The sequence below is a fragment of the Chelonoidis abingdonii genome, chromosome 9 (assembly GCF_003597395.2).
Source record: "Chelonoidis abingdonii isolate Lonesome George chromosome 9, CheloAbing_2.0, whole genome shotgun sequence".
Classification (NCBI taxonomy): domain Eukaryota; kingdom Metazoa; phylum Chordata; order Testudines; family Testudinidae; genus Chelonoidis; species Chelonoidis abingdonii.
In genome coordinates this window covers 22,610,383-22,636,098 of record NC_133777.1, presented here as the reverse complement: position 1 = coordinate 22,636,098, position 25,716 = coordinate 22,610,383, and the positions used below count along the sequence as shown (strand labels likewise).

The following is a 25,716-nucleotide window of genomic DNA, read 5'->3' as shown; positions in this document are numbered from 1 at the left end:
GAGCAGCACCCAGTCTGTGTCCCCGCCCCCAGGTCCTGCCCAGAGCAAGTGGATGGTCTGTGGCTCCCCATAGCTGCCCACGTGGCTCTTACCCCAACCTAGCTTCTGGCCAGGCCTGGGGGCAGGGCCTCTGGGGTTGAAGAGCTGCAGCCAGGCCACGGTAAGAGCCTCCCAGGCAGCTGTGGGGAACTGCGACCCTCAATCTTCCCTGGGCAGGAGGTTCAGGGAGCAGGGACACAAGCTAGGGGCTGCTCTCTGGCCCCTCCACCGCAGGCAGGTGGAGGGCCCACAGCTCCCTAAGCTCCCCAGGCCGCTCTTACCCTGACCAGGCTCCAACTTCCAGCCTGGCCGGGGGAAGAGGAGGGGCAGGGGGCTGGGCCCATGGCAAAGAGCAGATGGGCCAGGCTTGTCCACTTTCTAAAGTGGGAGGGCCATGGCCCTTTGGTTCCTCGGGTCAGTTTACTGTTGTGGGTTTTGGAAATTTCTTTAGGGCAACCAAATACAAGTGTTCCCATCTCTCTAGATTAAGACCAAAATGTTCCCACTTGGGACCTAAAATTAGGCACCAACATTTGAGGAATACATGTATTTATCCCAAGAATCACCTTTCCAGCCCACATTTTCATCCCTCTACCAGACCCCTGGATGCAATATTTCATAACATTACAACTGTCACTCTGTACAAAAACCAAAACACAATTTTATTGTAGAAGATATTCAGCAATAAAAGCAGACAGTGACTTCAATGTAATCCAGAACATGAATGCGTTTTCCTCACACACAATGTAGTATTTCCTGCATTTCCTTGATACACTTATTTGGACATTGAAAATTGTTTTGGTCCATTTAATTTAAAGAAGTCTCTACATACACAAGAAACAGTATCTGAGGAGCAATGCTCAGAACAAAACCATAGAGGGGGTAGTAGATGGCTTTTGCAGGTGGTTTAGCAAGCCTAAATCAAGCTCAGAGAATCCTCCCACGCAATAAGCCTTATTCCGGTTTTGACAAGACAAAAAGATGTGGCAAACCGCACCCTAAACAAAACTCAAACTCTGTGCCTTGTGAGTATGAGGGGCTATCGCTTCAGGTTTTCCATGACATCACTATGTAGGGATAGGGGAACTTAGGTGAATACTTCTTTGACAATGTATCTGTTGTTCGTTTGTTGAACAAACAGGGTTGCCTATGTGGAAAAGGAGTGATGTGACCAAAGACAGAGGTGCAATTTAAATCTGCCTTTTATCAGGCAAATGAATGAAGAGTTAATAAGTGTCAAATGCTTTTTTTGCTCCATCTGTCTCAAAACAAAAACACTGAGCCAAGAATGATATTTTGAGATGTGGATAAAATAAAGGCATGATTTGTCATTGTGACACACATAATGTTATAAATTAGGATCAACTAATGTTTGTGTAAAGTCTCTATCAATAGCCTGATTGCAAATATTTTAACAACTGAATTGCAGCTCTAGATCCAGATCCCACAAAATGCTCCGGGGCAAGCTGACCCATACTCCAGTGAACTGCAATGAGCTCAAGTTCCTCATGGGACAGCTTCTAGGTCTCTGCTATTAGCATGTTACAGTCAATACAACGTGTGTGCAGAGAGTTAATATAAATTGGTATAATATTGCAAAAACAAACAGCACAGAATAGGTGCATATATCCAGTACCAGTGGGAAACAGTAGGAAAAACTACTTTAAATGTATAAATAGTCAAAATAAGGACACTGATCATATTTGGGGAAAGCAGCATATCTGAAACTACAGAAAATTAAACTTATCCAACCACATTTTAAAAAGAAGAATATTTTGTTATTAGGGTAATGTTGCTTATGCTGATATAGCAAGGTTTGAAAATAAGTCTGATGGAAAAAACAGAACAGTCAAACTGCAAAACAGAAAGCAGAATCTTCTATTTGGATTACAATACAAAAAAAACAACCTTAAATACTTGCATAAACCTGCTTTTCTGCTTTCCACAGAAGTCACCCCTACTGACACTTCTTGGCACTATGGGGTATTGCTATTGTCACCAAGCATTGGTTTTCTTGAGTTAATGTAACCTCTGTCTACAGATAGCACACATGTAAAACACAAACACCATAAATGCAGAGTGTAAAGTACATAAAATAGTTTCAGCTCTTTACCTCCATTATTCTGTTGTCAGTTAGCTGCTACTTTGGTAAATTCTTGTGGTGTGCTAAATATCAGACCTGAAACTTTTTCTAAATATAGAAGGAGTTCTTAAAACCACTTGCAAATTGAACCACAAAAAGCATAATCAGTTTAGAAAAAGAAAGAAAGAAAAAGTCAGCTATGTATCTGTAGTACAATAGCCACTGCATTTCAATGTTACAAGTTGTAATGTTTTGGGGAAAAAAGTTACCCCATTCAAATATTTAGAGAGACTTTTTTTAAAGAATTATAGTTGCAATATTTATTGTTTTCATGGGTTAATACAACTTTACAATCACAGCTCATATTTAAACTCCACTTCTAATGTTGCTTTTTTACACAGACCTCATTCAACCAAATCACAGCAAACACATTTGAAACTTCAGTGATGGAATCATGCTCTACTTGACACAAGGAGCAGCGTTAGGCAGTAGTTTCTGTCAAACAGTTCTACCCCAATAACGAGAAGTATTTCAAATCTTCAGAGACTCAAACCTCAATTCCTGTGATCAGTCTCTGGAAATTCTACCCATATTTCATTCTGGAAACTTCTCTTTCATTTGAAATATCACCATACAAGTCTTATTCAGCTAGCACTCACTCAGTGAAACTCCTTAACAAAAGAAGTTACCTTCTTAATGAAAAGATGTGATCAGATTACACCAATAGCAAGTAAAAAGTTGTTTTGGTTTGATTTTAACATTTATGCAGATGGAATCCAAGCTTTATAAAACTTAAAGGCCTAAGGAGTTTTTTTTGTTTTTTTTAAAGATTTACCATTTGGCTCATGTAATTATATTATAGGAAAGACAACACTGATAGAGCCATTGCTCTATCAGCATTTCCATCAGAAAGCTAATTTTCACAGATTTATAACTCAGCAGTAAAAAAAAAAAATATATATATATATATATATATACACACACACATATATTTATAAAAAAAATCCTGCACAAAAACGCTATGTGCAGTGCTAAAGGTCTGACTGAACTCACAACCAGCAAGGAAACTGGGAGACCATGTTGAGAAGCCATCTGACATGGTAGCCTGAGTGGGCTGGATTTGGTAAAACAGTCTAAGGGAAAAGCCAAAAACTTAAGGCTGTTTTTAGTTCTGTTTCTTTTAAAGGCAATTTTTAAAAACAAATTTAAAGTGAATTTTAGTGCACGTAAAAGGTATCAGATTGACTACACTGGAGACCAGAAGTCCTTTTCAGCCACAGAATAGGACCATCACAGGCAGTCCCCTGCCAACCTGCTTCAATACTTTCCCAGAGGCATCACTTCTAGGCGTAAGAAAGTAAGTTTGCCTGCCTGCAAGTTCAGACCTGGGTCTCTGTGACACAGGTGTCAATCCACATGGGGAACTTTCTAATATTAACCAGACCCACACCATCAGCTATTTTGCATAAACCATAGAGGACAAATTTGGTCACTACCAACTTGACTAAATGGCCTGTGAAGTGACAGACTATATATCCCCTTAACAGTCCTGAGTCCCCCTAAGCAGATTCTTACTATTAAAACAGTGAAATAAATCTTGATCCATTCACAATGACAATGCACAGAGATCTTCAAGAAGTTCAGAAAGAGCTTGAAAAGGTGCTGAACAATCTTGGACATCCATCTTCACTCAATATTTGATATTGCCTACAAACGCTTGTAGGTACCAAGAAGGGCTTGGCAGCTTGGACAATAGTGATCCACATCCTGGAGGGCATCAATACAGAACGGGATGAAACAGCAACCAGCTACACACCTGCAAAGATAAAACAGCATCCTTCGTTCTGCCTTCAATTCATGGCAAGTAACATTCTTCCCATGTACAGTAGTTGCCAAACTGAAAATGGGATAGTGCAGCACTAGGAAAAGCAATGCAGAATTTAGCACTGTACTTCACTCTGGTTTTCAAGCAGGGCTTGTGAACCCTGCAGGGGTTGCATGAGAGTCACTGAGACCCTGAGGTGTCCCATTCACAGGAAGAGCAGCTAACCAAACCCAGCAGGTATGGAAAGACCACAAATCTACTGAACCTGCTGACAGTTATGCCCAGGATTTTCTCCTCCCTCGTGTTAAAGGTCAAAGGGATTCTGAATGATTGCTCAGAGTGGGAGGGGGTTTTTCCACACACATTCAGTGGAAACTTCTCTGCATTATTAGCTTGTTTAAAAGGCTTTATGTTCATATTTTAATAAAAACAAGACTGGGAGTCTCCTTCTCCGGAAGAGGGAGAGTAATGTAAGAGTCTCACCAGACACAGACTCCACCCCTTTCTGAGATCAGCTCCCCAGCCATTCTTTGAGCTATGGAAATCACATGCGTGGAGAGAATCACAAACGAGAGCATTACATGTTATATCAACATACCCCAGCAGACAGAGGCTGCCGCATGACAGCCAGGTCAGTGCTCCTGAAGTGTACGAGAGACGTGTCACTATCATCTTGTTGCAGGAGGGGCAGCACATCTGAACTGGGCGATCATAAAATGTTACTGGCTGCTGCACATACACAGTCTGAACTGTAACTGAGCAAACAAAGAGAAAGGCACTGTTTACCCCAGGTGTTAAAAAAAGGAAGAAAAAACTTTTCATGTCTAAACCAAAACATTGTGCAATAAAAATACACTCAGTGCTGAGGACACTATGAATTACAAGATAAAAGGAAACTACACTACTGCAATCAACGGAACAGTATCTTATTTAGAAATAAACCTGGCTTTAAAGCAGTAGAAAGTCAGATGAAGCAGTTATAGGTGATATCTTGAAAACATGCGAGATTCATTTCACTCTAGTTCCATGTAATATACACAGTGGGACAAATAAGTCTTGTGGCTATGGAGGAATCTCTCTGTATCATGATTGCTACATGCCTGTATGGCACCTTGATTAGGGCCCCAAGGGGAAACTACAGATATAAAAACACTGAACAGTATTTCAGACTTACCTGGATTAGGAGCTGGAACAGGTTGTGAAGGATACGGAGGAGGGTTCATACTCTTCATGTCCGGTCCATGCCCAGATTCCGGGGCAGGATAAGGAGGGTAAGTATTTATTCCTGTTGTCTCTTCATATGTTGGGGGTGCTGATGGGATTGGGTAGCCACTGGGAGCTGGTAGATGGGATGCTGGAGCAGACATTGTTTCTAAAACAAAACTGGAAAACAGACAAAATGCACAAGCTGTTTAGGGAATAAAAGTTATAGTACAGGGTACATTCAGATAACAAGTAAGAAGGTGGCTGGCTGGCAGACAAACATTTTATTCAGAGTAATAAATCTGAACAGGATTTTTTGTTAGTCTTATTTTTAAATATTTAAAAATTGTTCTTCAGAGTTTTTTGTATACAGTGCCTCTCCTCATCCAAAAACACTATTTCCAGAATAAATTTTTGTTTTTCCTCAACCTTCCTTCTTCTTTAATTGAAGATGCTGTAAGAGGCAGATCCAGCATTTTTACTAACACAGCAGGCTAGCAACCTCTCCCTTCCATCTCCTGTAATTTCTCTTATTTGGAGCTCAAATCCTCCAGGGTGCTACCTGCCATCAACCACCCAGGACATGCTTAGCACACTGGATTCAACTCAACCCCAGTGCCGAGTCATTAAAATCACATTTAAAATATGATCCTTGACCTTTCAAGGGTTTTCAATTTTACCACACTTGCTGTTTGCCAAAACAGAGTTTTTTCACTCAACCTATCTCCATCTCTTGGGTTTTGTACTGAAAATGACAAGGAAATTCTCATAAAAATAAACCTTATGACATCACTCTGGAATTATTTCCCTGTACACACCAACCACCCCCACACACACCCTCTTTTCATGTTGGCCCTGGGGGAGGGGCACTCTATGGGGTGTAGAACGGGGGGCTCTATAAGGGATACCATGGTGGGGGAGAGAGAAGTCATGGGATGTGGCGCAGGATGGGGTTCTACAGGGGCAGTACCAGGTACTGCCAGAGGGCTTGCCAGCAGGACACCAAGGCGGCTGTACCAAGCACCGCCACAGGCAGAGGCACCCTAGCTGGGACAGGCGCAGCCCCGGGCGGTTTTGAGACTCTCCAAGATGGGGCCATAGGAGTGGACTGGGCGCGTTGTCGCATGTGGGGAGAGGGGGCTGCTGTATTGAGGGGAGGGGGAAGGCAGTTCCTGATCCCAGAAACAGTGCAGTGAAGTACTGCCTGTGCAGTGGGGCTCTGCACGCTGGAAGATGGTGCTCATCAAGGGAATTGAGCATCAGAGGCTGGTGAGCGCTGGGCAGGCAGAGCGCGGCAAGCCCCTGACCTAGCTGCCCAGCAGGAAATTGAGGGCTGGATAAAAACGTCTAACGGGCCGTAAGCAGCCCGCAGTTTGCCCACCCCTGACCTAGAGCTTACAGAAGCACAGCTGCACTGCTGCAGCGGTAAGGCCTCTTGTGTAGCCGCTTCATGCGGTCAGGAGAGAGCTCTCCTGCCAGCATAATTAAACCACCCTCAACAAGCAGAGGTAGCTATGTCGGTGGGCGATGCTCTCCCACCAACATAGTACTGTCTACACTGGCCCTTTTGTTGGTGAAACATGTGCCGTTGCGGGGGGGGCAGCGGAGGGGGGTTTCCTCCACATCCCTAACTGAAACACTGTTTCGTCAACGAAAAGGCTTTGTCTACACTAGCATAAGTTTTAAAAGTCTTCCCTCTTCTCCTCCCAAAGATTTCTGAAGACTCATCTATTAGATCAAACATCCCAGCTATGACAGCCTTCTAGTCTATACTTGTTCCAAGTCACTGCACTGAGTGTCCACACTGAAGCACTGCAGCTAATTTAAGTTATGCAACTTGGCCTATAGCTAAACACTTAATTTGATTTCAAGAAGTGGAAAGGATGATCATCCTCTCTGCTAATGTGTCATGAGAGACAGGGCTTTGTAGCATGTGTGTGGGGCCAAGGATTTTTCCATTGCCTGCCCAATATTCGTGTGGACAAAATATTTTTCATTCGGCTCTATCGAGCTATAATTTAAGAATTTTACACTCGTGTTTTGGGGGGGCAAAAAGTTTTATATGGACCATTTCAAAAGTTGACAATTTCTGGGTCTTCTGAATAAATTAAAGCCCCAATCCACAACAAGCTCCATGGAGACAGATCCCTGTGACCACATGGAGCTCACTGCTAGATTGGGGCCTAAAACTATTTGAAAGCCCAATGGCCTCATACAACTGACTGCTGCTAAGAGACTTTCCTACCTCTGAAATTGATGAGTCAGATATTAACTGAAGAAAGTCGATAGAGTAGCTGACAATATAAACCATGATTAGATGCTACTTAGATCTCTGAGCTCATGGCAACAGTTTCAACAGCACTGTTTCAATATTCCATTTTAGCTCAAACTAGATTGGGCTGTCACATGGATTACTGTGATACTGTCTATCAGTGCTCAGCACTACTCAGACATTGCATGCAAGTTCAAGGACATCAGTGACAAGTCAAAGATCTTTTTTTATTTTCCCCTTTTTTCTTAAAGGCCAGCAAGGCCTAAAGCAACTACACATACTTTAAATGCTTCAAAATCCAGAAGTGGGAGCAGAAGCTTGATTGTGAGAAACGAGGTAAGTGGGAGTGCGTAAGAAGGGTAGGGGAGAGGTTTTAACTAACTGCTGTTCAAAAATCAAGCCAACTCAAACCATGTTAAAATCAGATCCTATATAACCTTGCTGAATTAGAACAACATTAAGAGTTATTTATATTTTAAGGGGAAACTCATTATCTAAAAAGAGGCTCTCTGGAGAGAAGAAAAATCAATACCAGTTTTGGATTGAACAAACTCTTAATTCACTTTGTGGGTTAAGTTAAACAGGAACAAGACCCCCTTATTCCAGAATAATTGTTCACATACGGAGTTTCTCAGGAACAGCTCTTCCTTCACGTGTAAATGTGCGCCAATCCCATTTAAGTATTATGTTCTTATTCTGTTGATTGTTGCCCATTACTGGGGCTTCAGATACATAAACAGAAGCTGTTCCTTCTGGCTGAGTCTTTCAGGGGCCTTGCCTATATTCGAAGTTGGATTAAAGTTTAAAAATGCTTTTGTTTAAAAGAACAATGTAGTTTAAAAAAAAAAAAAAAAAAAACAGTTGAAAAAACCTGACTGTGCACTCAACTTGATTCAAATTTTGTAGCAACTGGGCTTCATTTAAAAAAAAAAAAAAAAATAGCATCCACACGCTGTTGTAAACAACGTTGCAGTGGTTTTAACAGATTTAATTAAACAAACAAAAGACAAAAAGCCACACATCTTTAGTTAAACCAATGCATTTTTAATGCTTGCCTACTGCAACAAAAATTAATTTCAAGGTAGTAAATATTTATATGAATAAAGTTTGAAGGGACAGACTATAAAAAGAACAAAATCTCATAGCCTCAAGATAGGCATACATTTCTTGGGGTTTATTCATTAAGCTTGACTTAGATGAAAGCTGGACATTATGATTTTCTCTATCATTGCTGTTCACCAGTTCACATGGCCTCATATCAGTAAAAGCATGCCCAGTTTCACATGGATGTGGTATAACATGTCTGGATGTGGTATAGCATATCTTTAGTAAGTCAGGTAGGTGCAACTGAGAAATCTAGAAGCCCATACATTCTTCTGATGAAGTAATATAGGGGGGTTTTTGTTTTGTTTTTTTAAGTGGATCAGGTTTGTAAGAGATTTGATATCACCAACCTCAAGATAAAAATATATGGTGAACGAGCAAATTAAAATATCCTGACTGAATACTCTATACAGCTTCCCTTTCTTATATCATTGTACCTAGAGGCTTCAAGCCATGGACCTCGATTCAACTCTGGTTCCAGGTGCTTAGTCAGTGACTGCCACCAGCTCTGTGGTCTTTAAAAGAGCAACAGCAATCATGTACTGCTTAATACTTTATTTAAATTGTAATAAATTATAGCACACCATATAGGGCAAGAAAGAAATCTTTACACTGGCAAAGACCTGCAATAAGAGAACTAAAGACACTGATCTCAAAGTCATTGCCAATGAAAGTGGAAACAAGTTCAATGAGAACCAGATTAAGGAACAGCGGGGAAGTTACTTTAAAAAGGTTAAGTATGAAGAGACTCGTGCTGAATGATAAAAATCAAACCAGGGTCTGGTGGCACCAGTCCTAGGAAGGGACATTACAGAGGCATGGAGCAACATGAAAAATAAGAAAACTCTCGTCCCTGGCGGCATACCAGTAGTAGAAGTTCTTGCAGTAAGTAGTGAACATGTTGACAACTGTTTAATTTCATTATGAGGACTGAAGATGCCTGGTGAAAAATATTAGTAGTAATATGTTCCAAGAGAACAGGAGACATACAAGACTGTGGTAACACCACAGCATAATCTCATGAGCCACACAATGAAGATCTGGAATAAAGTTATTGAGAAGAGACTATGAAGAGAGGTGAGGTCAGTGACAATGAGTCAGGGTATGTAACAGATAAGTTAATAATGGATGCTATTTTGCATTAAGATTGGTTGCGAAAGAACAGAGAAAAGAGGAAAACCTTGCACCTTGTTTTCAAGAGTGAAAACACTTATGACCATATTCTGAGGGAAGTCATCTGATGGTGTATGAGAATGAAACAGATGCCTGAAGACTATATCAGACATGTCCAGGACATGTACACAGGTGCTTTCACCACAGTTAAAAGGCCACGTGGAGAAACTGAACAGTTACTAGTAAGAGTTGGAGTACACCAAGGCTTGGCACTAAGCCCATTTTTGTTCACATCGATGCTCAACCCTTATAGAAAACATCTAGAGTGGCACCTTGATGTGTGCTTTTTGCCAATAACGTTGAGTTCATGAGGGGGAGAGCAAAAAGGAAGGGGAAGAAAAATTAGAGATACCGGTGTATACTTGAAAAAAATGGTACAAAAACTAACAGAAACCAAAAAAAGAGTATATGGTCTGTAGATTCAATAATACCCAGCAGGAAGACAATGAGAGCAAGTCAGGGGGAGCGAGGGAGCAACCATTACCAGAAAACACAGAAGTTTGAGTACCTATGCTCCACAGTAGACAATAATGGTGAACTCAATGACAAACTAATGAACAGAAGAAGAAAGCATGGATTAAATGGAGAAAAGTGATAGAAGAATGTCTATTAAACTGAAAATAAAGATTTACAAGACAGTAATTAGGTCTGCACTTTGGTATGACTTTGAATACTGGGCACTGAGAAAGAGATAGGATCAGATCTGGAGTACAGTGGAAATGTTAAAGACAGATGCCTAGGGTTAGAACAAACATTAGGGGAAGTGTGAAGATGGTACCAATTACAGAAAAGCTGAGGGAATCCAGGGTTAGATGGTTTGGGCATGTGAAAAGACAAAGAATAAAACAGAAAACAGGCTGTTACACTGAGAAGAGAAGGGTTGGAAGACCTAAAACTAGATGGATGGATGTCATTCAAAAGGATTTGATCTGCTGCAAAGATTCTGAGGAACAAACTAGAATGGAGAAGAACTCAAAAGAGATGACCCTATGTGGATTGCTAGAAGAACAAATGACTCTAAGATTATCCATTAACATAGGCTGTCATGATTTCAACCAGATATTAAAAATATAAAACCTATTTAGTTTAAATAAGGATATTTTGTATAAAAAGATTAATTTTTATGCCCCGACAGATGTCCCAATGTTTTACTTAGGTTTCCACCCATTCACCCAAAACATTTTACATTATATACCATAGCTTATCTTGGAACTCAACATGCTTTTACTGCTATTTACATATAACATATCATAGACATTCACCCACTTGTGTTAAATGTTAAAACACTGCCCAAGTTTGGAAAGGAGAAGAAATTTTGGCCAGAAACACCACAGCAAGCCCCAATTTAGAAGTCCCAGGAGATCTTAAGCATCATTCAGAGCAGGCAGGACTTGAATGTCTCGCAGCATTTTAATGGACTGAGAGTTGGCATATATGAAGTGAGCCATTCATTTAACTCAAAGAGAAATCAGCGTATCTGAAAGAAATAAACAGGCTCAGTGATGAATGGGTGGCAGAGGTAGAAATAGAACTGGGAGTCCTGTCTCCCAGTCCTCAAAAAAAGCTCTTTCCATATAATGATTCAGATAGCAAAGGTGGTGGTGAAAGGCAATAGACTATATAAATGGCAAAAGATAAAGGAGACAGTAGAAAGGTATCAGTTTAGCACAGTGCCTCACAGAGCTATTTTTAAGTTGTGTATGCAAATAATTAAGCTATATTAAATGATCCAAAACTAGAATATACAAAAAATGTTCTAACAGTAGAATACAGACTAAATGTAAGACTGGATCTACTTTCACACTGATGCACGAACAGTTCCCTTCCACTTTAATACATTTTATATACATATGCCCTTAAATCAGTGGCACAAAATAATGGACAAACTGTAGCTCCTTTGTGCAGGCTATCACTCCTCCTCAGCTTCCAATCTACGGAACCATGGGTAGGAGGCAAGGGCCAAAGGTTCTGGCCTCTGTCCCTCCATAACTGTCTGCAATCTCCCTTCCTCGACCAATGCCATTGACTCACTGCACCCAAATATGCTGTGTTATTAGGTGAAGATGAATCACTGAGTGCTCAGTGGAGAGTTAGTAGCAGCATAAAATCCACCTACCCCAACTTTTTCTGTCAATTGTATTTAAGGAATCATAACTACTCACTGCTGCTCCAGCTCCCCAGGCCTGCCCATTGTCCCCCAGGCCCAGATCCCTCTGTGTCTTTTGGAGAGGGAAAAAAATTGTTTATGGGGAGGAGGCAGCATCCCTTTATGTCTTTCCACCCAGAGAGGCTCCCACTACAGATTTGTTTCTCTGCACAGCACAAAAGTCACTGAACTGAGGGGTAGGCAATGCTGTTAAACCACAACACTGATGAGTAGCTCCACTCAAACTAGAACTGACGCTTATTCCGATTAGCTAGTACATTAAATATAAACAGCTGAATGCCAAGTGACAAATCCTACTCCAGGGAGTGACACACAAAGATACTCCTCTCCCATGACGAGTATGAAATGGAGGTTGTGAAACTTTCATAACCATACTCAAGCCTGGTGATGACACATCTGTGGGTGGAAACAGTTTGAAACAATTCAAAACCAGACAAATCCTGAGTAGTTATGATTCTCCTTCCTGCTAAATAAGGTGGTACTTTCAGCTGAGTTTAGGTTGGAGATTTGAGTTCATGCAAGCCCAGAATCTCCAAGCAAGTTCCCAGGATATAAACCCATGCAATCTGAAGCCAAGAACAGGGTTCAAATTCACATCCTAACCTGAAACTGCTGACTTTAACAAGCGAGAGCTTCTGCTGGCCACACCTCACAGAAATGTGAGACACCTGGTTACACAATCTAGTTGTCTAGCTATTGGAGACATTAAAAACTTTAGGGGAAAATGATCCCCAAAGAGCCATAACTTATTAACTAAGGATTTATTGCTGAAGTCCAGATTCTTGCAAAATTTCCATCAGACCCAGTTTATCAAGGATTTACAACAGATACAAAAAGTCCTCAGGATAAAACTTGACTTTGTAACTATGAGTTGTCTGAAAGGCACCTGTGCACAGTGGAGTGAAACTTAGCAATAGTATACTTAGATAAGCACACACACAAAGTATTTTTCAATCATGTCAGTTTAACAATTAAAAAGCCCTCTAAATCCTTATTAAAATGGAGATGTAGGCCTTGTCTACATAGTTTTTGCAACACTAACTACATGCATTTATCTGGATTAAGAAAAGGTGTGGGTTTTGGTTTTTAAGTTGCTAACTTGAACTAGTTCCAAGTTGTAAAATCCTAGTGGAGACAAAGCAAAGGATATGGTCACTCAGGGAGAGAGGGAGGAGATACCCAACATGGATACAGTTTAAGTAGCACAGGAACCAAAAAGACAAGGCCTAACATGTCTGAAACAATGGCTCTGCTGTAATCTATGCTCACCCCTAAAACATAACATGGCCAGTTAATTCCAGTATTAGCCTGTTGCCTTGTCTTCACTAAAAAGCCCAGTGGTAGACTTGTTTACACATGAAGACTACAAACTGCCTTGTCCACACTTGGGCTTAGTCTAAACTTAAAAGTTAGTGCCACATGGCTACACGTACCTCAGTCAAGAGTGCGGGGAACCACCTTCCTACATACACACACACACATACTCCAGACCAACACAGTTATGCCAACCTAACCTCCCAGTGTGGAGACAGATACGTTGACATAAGCATTCCATCAGTGTAGCTATCTTTCTTTAGGGAAGCAGTGTTCCTACACTGACAGAAAACCCCTTTCTTGGTATAGGCTGTGCTTACGCTACGGGATTGTGCCCACACAGCCATGCCAGTATGGTCTCCATAGTGTACACACTGCCTAAGATTTTACTATGTATTAGTAACCATGTTAGCCAACACATGGTAGAGAAACTTTTCTTACACAGATGTACACTGCAGCTTACCAGGGCTTTTTAATCATGTTTGGCTGAATTGACAGAGCCAGTCTCACTGGGAAAAGAAAAAAAAAATGCACCCTTTATCATCTGTGAAGATAGGACTCAAACGTGTACTGTGGGGAGCCAACAGCAAAGAGAGGAAGAAAGGAATCAGGAAGTGAAGCAATGCATACAAATACTGATTGTAGTAGCTGAAAGAGACCGGATTAGTTTCAGGACTGGGAGGAACAGGTCAGAAGTGGAAAGGAAGAACTGAATCACTGACTTAACCTTTAATCCATAATTATCGGTTGGGCTGGTTTCCCAATCTGTTTAAATATATACAGACTGAAACCAAGTACGTAGTATACGATGATTCGATAACACAATTCAAGAGCTGGAAAGAGGATAATAAATTCTTCATGAAGAATTGTTTTTTTTAAGTTAATGAACAAATAAGGTGGTTAAAGGATTTGTCAGATTACACGAATATTTACATTTTAAATGTCTTTTACATTTTAAAATATTAAAATTGAAGCAACCTTTAAAAAAAGTCTCCATTATTTATGGGTTAGGGGTTGTTTGTGTTTTTACTTAAAACAGCAACTAGTTACACTATTTCATAGGGTTGGAAGGGACCTCAGGAGGTCATCTAGTCCAACCCCTATGCAAAGCAGGACCTAATTTCCTACTAAATCATCCCTGCCAGGGCTTTGTCAAGCCTGACCTTAAAAACCTCTAAGGATGGAGATTCCACCACTTCCCTAGGTAACCCATTCCAGTGCTTCACCACCCTCCTAGTGAAAATTTTTTTCCTAATATTCAACCTAGACCTCCCCACTGCAACTTGAGACCATTACTCCTTATTCTGTCATCTGGTACCACTGAGAACAGTCTAGATCCAACCTCTTTGGAACCCCTTTCAGGTAGTTGAATGCAGCTATCAAATCCCCCTCATTCTTCTCTTCTGCAGACTAAACAATTCCAGTTCCCTCAGCCTCTCCTCTTAAGTCATGTGCTCTAGCCCCCTAATCATTTTTGTTGCCCTCCGCAAGACTCTTTCCAATTTTTCCACATCCTTCTTGTAGTGTGGGGCCTAAAACTGGACACAGTCCTCCAGATGAGGCCTCACCAGTCCTGCATAGAGAGGAATGATCACATCCCTCGATCTGCTGGCAATGCTTCTGCTTATACAGCCCAAAATGCCGTTAGCCTTCTTGGCAACAAAGGCACACTGTTGACTCATAACCAGCTTCTCGCCCACTGTAACTCCTAGGTCTTTTTCTGCAGAGCTGCTGCCTAGCCACTCAGTCCCTAATGTGTAGCAGTGCATGGGATTGTTCCATCCTAAGTACAAGACTCTGCACATGTCCTTGTCAAACCTCATCAGATTTCTTTTGGCCCAATCCCTCTAATTTGTCTAGGTCCCTCTGTATCCTATCCTTACTCTCCAGCGTATCTATCACTCCTCCCAGTTTAGTGTCATCTGCAAACTTGCTGTGGGTGCAGTCCACACGATCCTCCAGATCATTAATGAAGATACTGAACAAAACCAGCCCCAGGACTGACCCTTGGGGCACTCTGCCTGATAGCAGCTGCCAACTAGACATGGAGCCATTGATCACTACCCTTTGAACCTGACAATCTAGCCAGCTTTCTATCCACCTTATAGTCCATTCATGCAGCCCATACTACTTTAACTTGTCATAAGACAATTTGTTTATAGACTATTTCACTTCCTGCTCTGGTACTAACACAGTGCTGCAATGTTTGGATGTAGATACTCCCCCTTGCCAGGTTTGCAAGCCAAACTAAAAATTGGTTTATGTATTTTTAGAAAAATACATAAGCTTAATGTACTAATTATCAATCTTGAAGGGGCACTGTCATAATCACCAACTACTGCTGTAATTACATTGGTAAGAGGAAAAATGCCAGCTTATTTTGTTGGAGTTATATCAGAGATGTACTGGACCATAGTGTGTAAAAGTTGATTTGACCAAAGATTACATTCCTATCAAAATATGGATGATTAAGAAAAAGGTAAAGACTGTATTTCTTAAATCATTGGTCTCTGTGTATAAGAATATTTAGCCTCTGTTTGAGAGCGGACATGCAACTTGCTTTGTGTCTGTGCATAACTGGAGTGAAGACTTTTACGTAAGGCTAGGAGGATATTCTCCTATGATCATCAATTTTGTTGTTGCTCTCAGGTATGGCAACACAGATCAGAGACTTGCTTGCTGCTGATGGCAGGTTACAGAAAACAGCAACCATCTCTCTTCATGAGAAGACTCATTTTCATACACAGTTTCCCTCTCTCCCGTAATAAGGTCCAATTCAACATTCTGATTAATTAAAAAAATTTAATAAAAATTTCTTTTCTACATATCTTTGCTTGAAACTGACAGCTTTGTGGGGGTGTTGGGTTGATTTTTTAAAACACTTCTCAGAAAGCAGTCAGAGAATGACCACACCTCCTTTACAGAAGTCTAGGCATTCTACTTGTTAATCAAACATACAGCTCAAGAGAAACTTAACAACAAACTAGACTGTGTGTAAGAGGAAAGCTTGTAAACAAGCCAGTTCAAAAAAAAAAAGTGACAAAAGCAAAATGAGGCATGTGCTTAATGTGTCATATACGGTTTGGAAGAGATGACATATTATGGCATGCAGGGAACAGTAACAGGCACCTCACTCGTACCTAGGATAGGCTGACAATAGTCTGCCTGATGTGTTCAGATCTGTTTAAGATTCTCCCATTAATGCAAGAGCAGAAGATGATCAGATTAGTTGATCATGATGGACCCTTCTAACCTTACAGTCTGTAAGTCTATGAGCATAAAACCCTGCTTTTTCAGATTTTGTAAAATAAGTGTTCTTCCCTAAGGAAAACTCTCCTCATTTGAAAATCCATTAGAGCCAGTGGTCCTCTGCTCCAGACCACTGTACTTGATTCAATATGGGCCAGCCATCTTGAAATTCCCTCTTGGTATTTTAAGATTAAGCTGGTGCAATTTAAAAAAAAAAAAAAAAAAAAAAAAATCAAAGAAAGAAGATACTTTTGTTCATTAAGCCTCAAAAAAGTTCCTTTTATATATTTTAACATCCAGGCCCTCCTAAACGTCTGCTTAAATGTTTTATTTGTTGCATCAAAAAAGGCAAGCCACAGACCTGAACTCCCCAGGAATATCTGTACACATAATGGTGTAAAAGAATTTGGCCCATGCAGATCATTGCACATTTGTTAAACAGGAAGGAAAGTTGTGGGAGGGACTGTTTTGTTTGTTTGTTTTGGGGGAGAGGATGTTTCCTACTCTAGGAAAAACACACTGCGAGAACATTGGTGGAATCTTTAAACTACACACACCTGGCCAGGAAGTCCTAACTGGAAGGAAACAGAAGCTGTGGCCAGGTGAACTTTACTAGAGGGAAACAAAAGGCATTGTGAATGAGTCAGAAATAACTAATGTAGAATTTCCCCCACAGGAACCATAAGCAGTGAAGATAATTTCTTAATAAAATGGAGGTGGGGAACACAAACTCCAAAATACAAAGCCCAAACAAACCCGGGATGGGGCATATGTACATTTAAACACTATGACCTGATTCACCTTACACCGACACTGGTGTAAGTTAAGATTTACTTGAAGTCAATTGAGTTGCACTGGCATAAAAGTTTGGTGTGCTAGGAATATCCACCCTTTAGATTTAGTGGGTCCAGTTCTCCTGTCACTTGCATTAATTAGGAATCACACATGCTACACAAGTGGGATGGAGAGTAGCCTGATATGGCCAGCTGAGAATTCCCCTAGGGAAGCGCTCTGGCGGGGCAGAGTTGGCCCAGCCACCACCCCCTCACTTATTCTCAGTATAGCCAGAGCCGATAGTATTCTGACTGTACGCAGCTAGTACAAAGTCATAAGATCCATTGCCAGCTAGCATACGTTTAGTACCTCCCAGATGATTCTAACCTACACCAGGGCAATGTAAATTGGCCCTGATAATCCAGAAGCTGTGCTATCTATTAGCCATTTACATTAGTAAGGGGGTACACAAGGAAACATGACAGTGAGATTCTGGGCCAGTGCATGGATGCCAAAAGGAAATATAGTTTCACAACTGGACTTGACTTTTTCCAATATTTCACAAGAGGAAATACAAACAATATTCAGCATGACCTGATTTAATGTACACAACAGCAAAAAACCACCATCAACTAATTACAAGCAAGGAGCTCTAAGCAAAACAGATACTAATACTTCACTTGATACTGGAATTAGTTTTTGAGCTATACATTTTCCTGAGCAAGAATCGAGCTTCTTCATATTAAATGTCCAGTTCCAAAACTGGAAGCAGACTAAGGCTTTGTTATATACTCTGTGAAAGCTAAGGCAAGTGACTTTCCTGAGCAACACTTCCACAAGCAACTTTCTTAAAGAGCAACATGATTTGGGACAACTACTGAAGTCTGGGAAGCATTAATGTTCTGCATCAGACAACAACAGTAAGTGTCACATGCTGCACCACAATCAGAAAAAGAAGCTTTTGATTTTAAAATGATCTACTAGTATTCTGTCACCAGTTCAGACATCTTCATCCCTGAGTTACTTTGCACTTAGGCTTTTTACCAGCGGATCTCAAAATACTTTATCATTAAATCTCACAGCATTCACATATAGTAAATGAGAGAGAGAGAGAGATCTTTCATCCACCATTGGAATGTAGTGCAGCAATTTCACAGCGTATGTCAACATTAAAATTGTAGACAAAAGCAAAAATAATCTTAATCCAATTGAAACAGAAAGGGAGAAATGTAATTACTCAAATTGGAATTCAGCCAACATAAGTGATAAAAATACCCTTTGAATAGCTACTATGGCATCTTTATATGTAAAAAGGTCCTTGACACTTGCTATTATTGTGTCATGTGAAAAAGGGTCCTTTCCGGAGTTCAGTGCCTTCTGGCACAACACTGGGACAGTGGGAGGATTTGCCACCTACTGTGCTACCACCCACCACTTTCATAGGAAGTATGATCTTTGGAGGTCTCTGAGATAATTTGCTGATTCAGCACAACCCTGCTTGGCTCATAAGATCTGACACTACCCTAGCTCTTGAAGGTGGATTGAGTATGCAGAATGAAGTGTTAAATCGGGAACAACGATTTTGTGGAAGTTTTTTTGTTTGTTTTAAATAAACCATTTGCTTTCTTCAAGCTTCTGAGGCAGGATTCAGGAGGAATTTAAAGTATTGCTTTAGTATTTTCCTTATGTCTACATACCCATCTCTCAAGCCAGATCACCTCAATAAGTTAAAGATGTCTAAACATATTTTGGCACAGTGTAGAAAGAGTTGAGCAATAAAAAGTATTTCATGCTTAAAAGTTTGGCTTATGTTAGAGAAGCTCTCAAGTAAAGCAAATTATGCCAATGGCTTGTCATGCAAATTTATCAGGCAATTATGGAACTCTACTCACTTCCAAGGATAAGAAATTCTCTAAAACATTCCTGATTACTTGCTCTTGTAGGAGAGTTCAGCAGAATAGGAATGTTTAAGAGAAATTCTATATCTGCCACAAGTTTGCTCCCTTAACTTGGTTATACAGGATAACGTACCAAACTGCAGCAGTGAAAGAATGATAGCATGCCAAAAAATACATCACTCAGGATGGCACCAGTAGTCAGTTTTCTTCTTTCAGTCAACTGAGAGAGAGAAAGGCTTATTAAGAAAAGTGGTTTTGTATTTACTCCAGGTAGGAATTTACAGTAGCGTCTTTCCTTAGAAATGCCACATGTGCCATCCTCAGGACACCAGTAGATAAAACTTCAGGTACAGCTGGTGTTACAGTATCTACAGTGTAAGAACAGATATACAGTATTGGTTTCTGGTATTCCCCATCATCATGCTAGAGACAGATGATGGTTCCTACGCCACAGAGCTCACAATCAAAAGATTAATAGAAAAAGACTAAATGAAAAATGACAAACAAAAGGGCCAAGGTGATTCGACATATCTCCATACTACTGTGTTTTTGATAATGGAATGTGTGTTCTATAGATTTTCCCCAATTGCCTACAAGAATTGAGTTGATTAACTAACAGCATGGTTGCAGGGTATCATGGCAGAAATGAGTCTGCATTCATATCCCACCTGAAGGGAAGGTAGTCAACTTCCAGACCAGTACATGTCAACATTTAAAAACTTAAGTCAGTATAAGTAGTGTGCTCAGGGCTGTAAAAAAAATCCACACCTGAGTGCTGCAACTATACCAGCCTAACCGAAGCACAGACGCAAACAGGTCAACAGAAGAATGCTTCCTTCAACCTAACTACCATTGCTCTGAAAGGTGGCATTCCTACAGTGATGGAAAAACCCCTTCTATTCCTGTAGTCTGCATCCATTCTACACGGGCATAGCTATGGCTCTGCAGCACCTGTAGACATGGCCTCAGAGTCTGTATGAACCCTGGCCTGCAGTTCTCTTCACCATAGAAGCAAAGTTTCTCTGATGACTAAAATGAAAAGCTGCACATTTAACTGTATCTTTACCAGCTGTTCCCAATCACTGTTATTTTTACAACACAGTGGCATTAGTATTCTTGAGCCTGTAAGCATAATGCTCTAGGATTCCCAATTACTATTAAATAAAGGGGGGGAGAATGTATTTCTTTTCATGCTCTCAACTATCTGCAAGTACTGCAACCTTTATTTAAAAAAATCCCCATTAATGAAAGTTAATTTTATTAACAGCAACACTAGTGACTTCCTGGACAAGACAATAAAGCAGATATCTTTAAAAGTGATTATGGCAGATTATCAATTTTTTAAACAGTTATATTCATACAGAATTAATCCAATAGGACCAAAAAATAACTTCTGTTAAGACCATTTACTTGTACTTTTACTATGTGAAATTCAGCTTCAGAAATAGAAGTGAATGTAAGTTAGCTTTGAGATTGTGCCAGAAGAGATTGCTCTTATATACAAAGTGAAAAAATGTTAAAAAAAAAAAAATCTGATGAAAATAATTTCTACCCTTTAACAGATTCCAAAATACTAACTGGCCAAGAACATCCTCCCAACATGGGTAGTTACTGGTTGCCCACACACATTCTCCTGTTGCTTTAACTGAACATCATATTCCTCACTTCTTGTGCCTAAGCTGCTTGGGGTTGCTGGCTCTTGTTACAATAACTTCCATATTTCATCTAGTCATGCTGGTGTATTCTAGCAATGGGTGATAGTTTTCTTGTATGTGTATGGTAGTTCTATAAAGCACTTTGTGGTATTTACTGACAGTACATGCCATCTTTCACAGGCCTCTTTTTTTCCCAGCTTTTCAAGCTATTTTGTTTTTGAAGTATAGATGTTTTAAGCTATTTTGTTTTTGTCACTTCTCTCTGGTAACAGACAGTATCCAACATCACTCCTTATGTTGTTATCAACTTTTTCCAGTCAATGCACAAGTTCTCATAACAGACCTACAAAAGCCATCAGCACTGTATAGTGTATAATCTTCAAATACATACAATATATTGTTACAGAGAAAAAGCCAAAACTGTCACCAGTGGTGTACAATAGCATCTTGCTAATGTGTCTTCTTTTAGATGACAAATTAAAACTGAGTAATCTGTTACTGCATATATTTTCCATGAACCTGTACCTCAGAACCAAGGCATACACTGCTTTGAGGGACAAAGAAATAAATCTGTACATTTGATGGTAGGATTGTCATCTTTTAGGTACAAAAAGCAGGGACATTCAGGATGATCCTGAGCCCATAAAACTAGTCAGCTTGCAGTGTGTACTGAGCACCCTTATAGATTTCCTGGGACAGCTACCTCAAAAGGAGATGATCCTGGGAAAGCCTGGACAGGGGCAACCCTCCTTGGTGAGCAAGAACCCAGAAGAGAATGACCTAGGAAAAACGAGGAATTTCTCTCCTAAACCAACTTGTCCAATACAAACTGCTATCTCAAATGAGGTTGTCCTAGAAAAAAAGACGACTGGCTTTCCCTCATGCATAACATCCTGATATGATCTGCCGAGCTAGCAAAATATACCAAGACTGCTATTCTGTCTCTTCTCCACTAATGAGCCCATGCTGTTGTTTGGAAAGTGCACTGGCTAATTATGTGTGTGATCTATTCACACAGCACAGCGAGAGACACAACTGCTCCAAGGAAACGGAGACAAGAAGTCATTATTTTGATCCTATAGCAAGATTGCACTGGTACGCCACTGCACCCAGAATTTTTAAGTACAGGTCAGAAAGTAATTAAATATATCATTTGTCCATACCAACTTTTTGGCTGTCTGGACAATAAGATTTTTTCCTAGTTTACCATTTTCCTATCTTTTCATAGCAATTTTTAAAATTAAAGTAGTGCATATTCCTCAAAACTTTATTGGAGGATAAAGGCTCTATCATGTTTGGTTCCAAGAGTCTTCCAGAAGCTGATCAGGGGTCCTAGGAAAGAAGTTTTTACAACTGACATAATGGGAATTATAGTCTGGCTTCCATTTTTCTTCAGTAAAACTTTACAAGCAAAAAATATTTTAAATAAATGATTAATGCCCATCCTTGAATTTTTTAAAGAATTTTGTCACTGTTTCTTAAAACTGACTGTTACAGGCTCACGAGATTTAACATTATATGTTGGAGAGACAGTGTCATTTTAAAATAAAAATATGGTACTAGGTCTTATGAAAAAAGCACAGGTTTTGAGAAAATAGCTGAACATTTAACAAACAATTTATATCTTATCTGGAAAATTTGTGGTCCTAGCTGCAGATCATTTGAGAATTTTTTGTAAACCACAAATTTTAATATCCAGCTAGACCACGTCCAAAACCTAGCTGGAGACAGATCTGGGTGGCACTCTATCTGCAAAGAGGCCATAACACTTTGGGATTTGCCAGGAAGATAAAGAAGTTTAATATAATTGGCTAAGCGCTGAAGCTATTACTTTTGTCTACACATGGACACTCAGGAAAGTTAAGCAAAAATTAACAGAAGGTGTGAATTAAAAATGCATTAGCTGAACTGTATTAAACTCCTGTGTAGAACTCTCATTCAGAAAAGTGATCTCAGTTCACTCCCTAATGAAAGTGAATTAAGGCCACTACACTTGTGAATGAAACATTCCACCCAGGGGTTTCACATACTTTTGGTTCAGTTTTCCTGCATTACCCTATGCAGATATGCCCTTTCACTTTTGATCATTTGTCAGAGTGTTCCACTGCCATCAGTTTTAGGGTCTGTTTGCCCAAGGAAGTTAATTCAGCATAGAATAGGGTGTGAATTTCAGATTGAATCATTAATCCCAGTTAATTCCCTAGGAATAGTTAATCCAGAGTAATTTTCAGTATATACAAACCCATAGAAGAGCTCATGCCAAAATCTCACTTGCCAGTATTAAATGTTTCTAACTAAACATTAAAAAGTTTTAAACAGATGCAGTAACTAAGTACTAAAATACTTCCCAAAAATACAGGCTTACAGCTCCAGAGCTTACAAATGTAAAGATGATGAAAACCAACTGAGTGACTCTGCAAAATTAACAGGATACTTGTGGCACCTTAGAGACTAACATTTATTTCAGCATAAGCTTTCATCAGCATCCAAAGAAGTGAGCTGTAGCCCACCAAAGCTTATGCTGAAATAAATTTGTTAGTCTCTAAGCTGCCACAAGTACTCCTGTTCTTTTTGCAACTACAGACTAACAGGGCTGCTACTCTGAAATCTGCAAAATTACAAATCTATAGAAAATACAGGCTTTGCAGCTGCAGAAGCTACATCGGGCAAAGTGGGTTAGTAAGCAGCCTGAAATTTTGGTTTCACTTCAGAGAAACTTAAAAAAAAAAAAAAAAGAAAGAAAAAAAGATCACAAATTCCAAGCAGTTCGAGCCCAGTTTATGCCCCGGGAAGTCACACAAGAAACACCATCACACACAAGAAACACCATCCGAGCAGCCCACTTTACTTGAGTAGGGATGCAAGCAGCAGGGAAAGAACTGAAGGGTTGTGTTAGATACAGTTGTACAGCCCGACTCTTCCTCGTGGGCCCCTCTATTGCCTTACAGCGTATGGAGTCGCTGCTTCTTTACACTGGTGGGAGGAACTGGGCCCTCACTGGCCAAGCCGATTGCTCTAGAGATTGAAACCACCCCATCGAGGCAGCACGGAAAGCGGCTGGAGACGTGGCTAGGGAGCCCTGGGCCGCCTGTCAGAGCGGGCCCCGCTCGGGAGGGGCCGTCACCGACTGGCCGGGGAGCCCGGGGACGGAGCGAGGGGGAGGTGGGTGGCTGCCTGGTCGGTTTCACGCAGTCCCACGTGGCTTAGGTTGCGCGCTGTGTCCGGCGGTCTCTGCTGGGGGCACCGTGCTGGGGAGGGCAGCGAGCGCGAACGGTGGGCGGTGTCGGGCACCCCGGGACCCTCGCGGGACGCACCGAGAGCGCGGGGAGCTGCGCCCAGCTCTGCCCCAGCTCAGAGCGTCGCTACAGCGGGGCTCGCTACGGGCGATCTCCGAGCGGGCCCCAAGCTGCCCCCTCAGCAGAGGGAAGGGACGGCGAGAGCGGCGGCAGTGTGCGCCGGGCCCTGCGCAATCCGAGTCCGGGACAGCCGGGCAGCCCGAGCCGCGAGCAGCCCCGAGGGCCGCTCCCTCCGCCCCCCATGGAAGGGCCCCGCGAGGCAGCGCAGGACCCCGAGCAGCCGGTCCCACAGGACTTGGGCCGCCCTTACCTCCTGCGCGGGGACTGGGAGCCGCCTGCTGCCCGGGCTGAGTTGCACCCGCTCCGCTCCCGGCCCGAGGTTGCGACTTCCCTGTGCCTGGCCTGGCGGAGACAAAGCTACACCTCCCGGACGGCTCCTTTCCCCCGCCCCTTCTTGCCGGCCGGGGAGCGGGGCGTTAATGAGCGGCCCCGCCCCAGCGAGTGACCCTCCCCTGCCGCGGCCTCTGGCCCCTGGCACCGCGTCCGGGGGTCGCTCCCCTCTTCCAGCTGGGAACGAGCTCAGGGACTCAGGGCTCAAGGGGCTCCACCCCATCTCCCCCAGCAGCCACACGTCGGCTCTGGGTCGCCTAGGAACCAGCCCAGAGCCCGTCCAGCTGACCTGAGCCTGCTCAGTCTTAAGCTAAAGACTTTGACCAACTATAATACATCTATAGCTATTGATAGCTGTTCTGTAGAGACCACAAGAGCAGCCTCCATCGCCTGGCAAATTACATGTGTGAGAGCTGGTGCCTTCAAGTTAGCAACCAGAAACAAAGGGTACGTCTACACTAAAGTATTATTCCGATTTTACATAAACCGGTTTTGTAAAACAGATTATATAAAGTCAAGTGCATGCAGTTGCAAAAATTGTGCAGGCAATGTGCCACACATGTCCATGCCTAATAGACGACGAAAATCTGACTCTGTTGTCCTGCCCCTTAAGGGTTTTTGAGCTAGCGCTTTCTCTAGTTGTGTCTGAAACAGATCAAGTGATGGGAATTCTGCCACTTCCTTTGCAAGATCATTTCAAAGGCTAAGCATGACAGTGAGCTATGCCATTAGTTTTAATGGACACTGTACGTGCACTGAGATTAAAAAGCAGACAGAGTATCTGTATGTAACAGGCCAAACTGCTCTCTCATTTATACCTGCGTAACTCTGGCATCAGTCCATTCATTTCAATGCATTTGCCCTCACATCTCTAGATAGTCACTGCCCTCTCCATGAAGCCTGAATGAAAGTCAGGAAGGAGAATAGACTCTCTAGTGTTTAGGGACAGATGAAACAGCAGAAAGTCCTTGTGATGTGATGTTTAGTGTTTGCCCCTCAGTGTGCTGGCATTGGAAAACAACAGCGTTAGTGTGGAAACTTGCTGCTGTTCATGCTTCAAATGACACTTGCATTCTCTCTTGGGGTATGTCTACACTACGGGATTATTCCGATTTTACATAAACCGGTTTCGTAAAACAGATTGTATAAAGTCAAGTGCACGCAGCCACACTAAGCACATTAATTCGGTGGTGTGCGTCCATGTACCGAGGCTAGCATCGATTTCTGGAGCGTTCCACTGTGGGTAGCTATCCTGTAGCTATCCCATAGTTCCC

The 25,716-nt window shown here is 41.5% G+C and overlaps 1 protein-coding gene across 3 annotated transcripts; it reads right to left on the bottom strand.

Annotated features, from left to right (window-relative positions):
- Nucleotides 1–675: 675 nt before the first annotated feature.
- On the bottom strand, nt 676–24,467 carry LITAF (lipopolysaccharide induced TNF factor). Of its 3 annotated transcripts, XR_012656505.1 has the most exons (5): nt 24,363–24,467; nt 5,122–5,330; nt 4,546–4,702; nt 3,525–3,938; nt 676–3,388 (listed from the first exon to the last, which is right to left on the bottom strand). XR_012656505.1 is itself a non-coding variant. In XM_032779640.2 (4 exons), the coding sequence occupies exons 2-4, from the start codon at nt 5,312–5,314 to the stop codon at nt 3,830–3,832; spliced, it is 459 nt and encodes a 152-aa protein (XP_032635531.1). In that variant the 5' UTR covers nt 5,315–5,330; nt 24,363–24,467; the 3' UTR covers nt 676–3,829. The 3 variants fall into 3 exon arrangements, 2 of the variants coding, with proteins under 2 accessions (XP_032635531.1, XP_032635535.1); XM_032779640.2 differs by having other exon boundaries at nt 676–3,938; XM_032779644.2 differs by lacking the exon at nt 24,363–24,467 and adding an exon at nt 23,703–23,912 and having other exon boundaries at nt 676–3,938.
- Between the last annotated feature and the right edge of the window lie 1,249 nt (nt 24,468–25,716).

Excerpts from the sequence above, each read along its gene's own strand:
- LITAF (XM_032779640.2), bottom strand. The coding sequence starts at position 5,314 with ATGTCTGCTCCAGCATCCCATCTACCAGCTCCCAGTGGCTACCCAATC. Across the intron at positions 4,703-5,121 it reads TGTTCCAGCTCCTAATCCAG|TTACAGTTCAGACTGTGTAT; the intron begins GTAAGTCTGAAA and ends TTGTTTGCTCAG. Across the intron at positions 3,939-4,545 it reads GGCAGCCTCTGTCTGCTGGG|GTGTGTAGCTGGTTGCTGTT; the intron begins GTATGTTGATAT and ends TTATCTTTGCAG.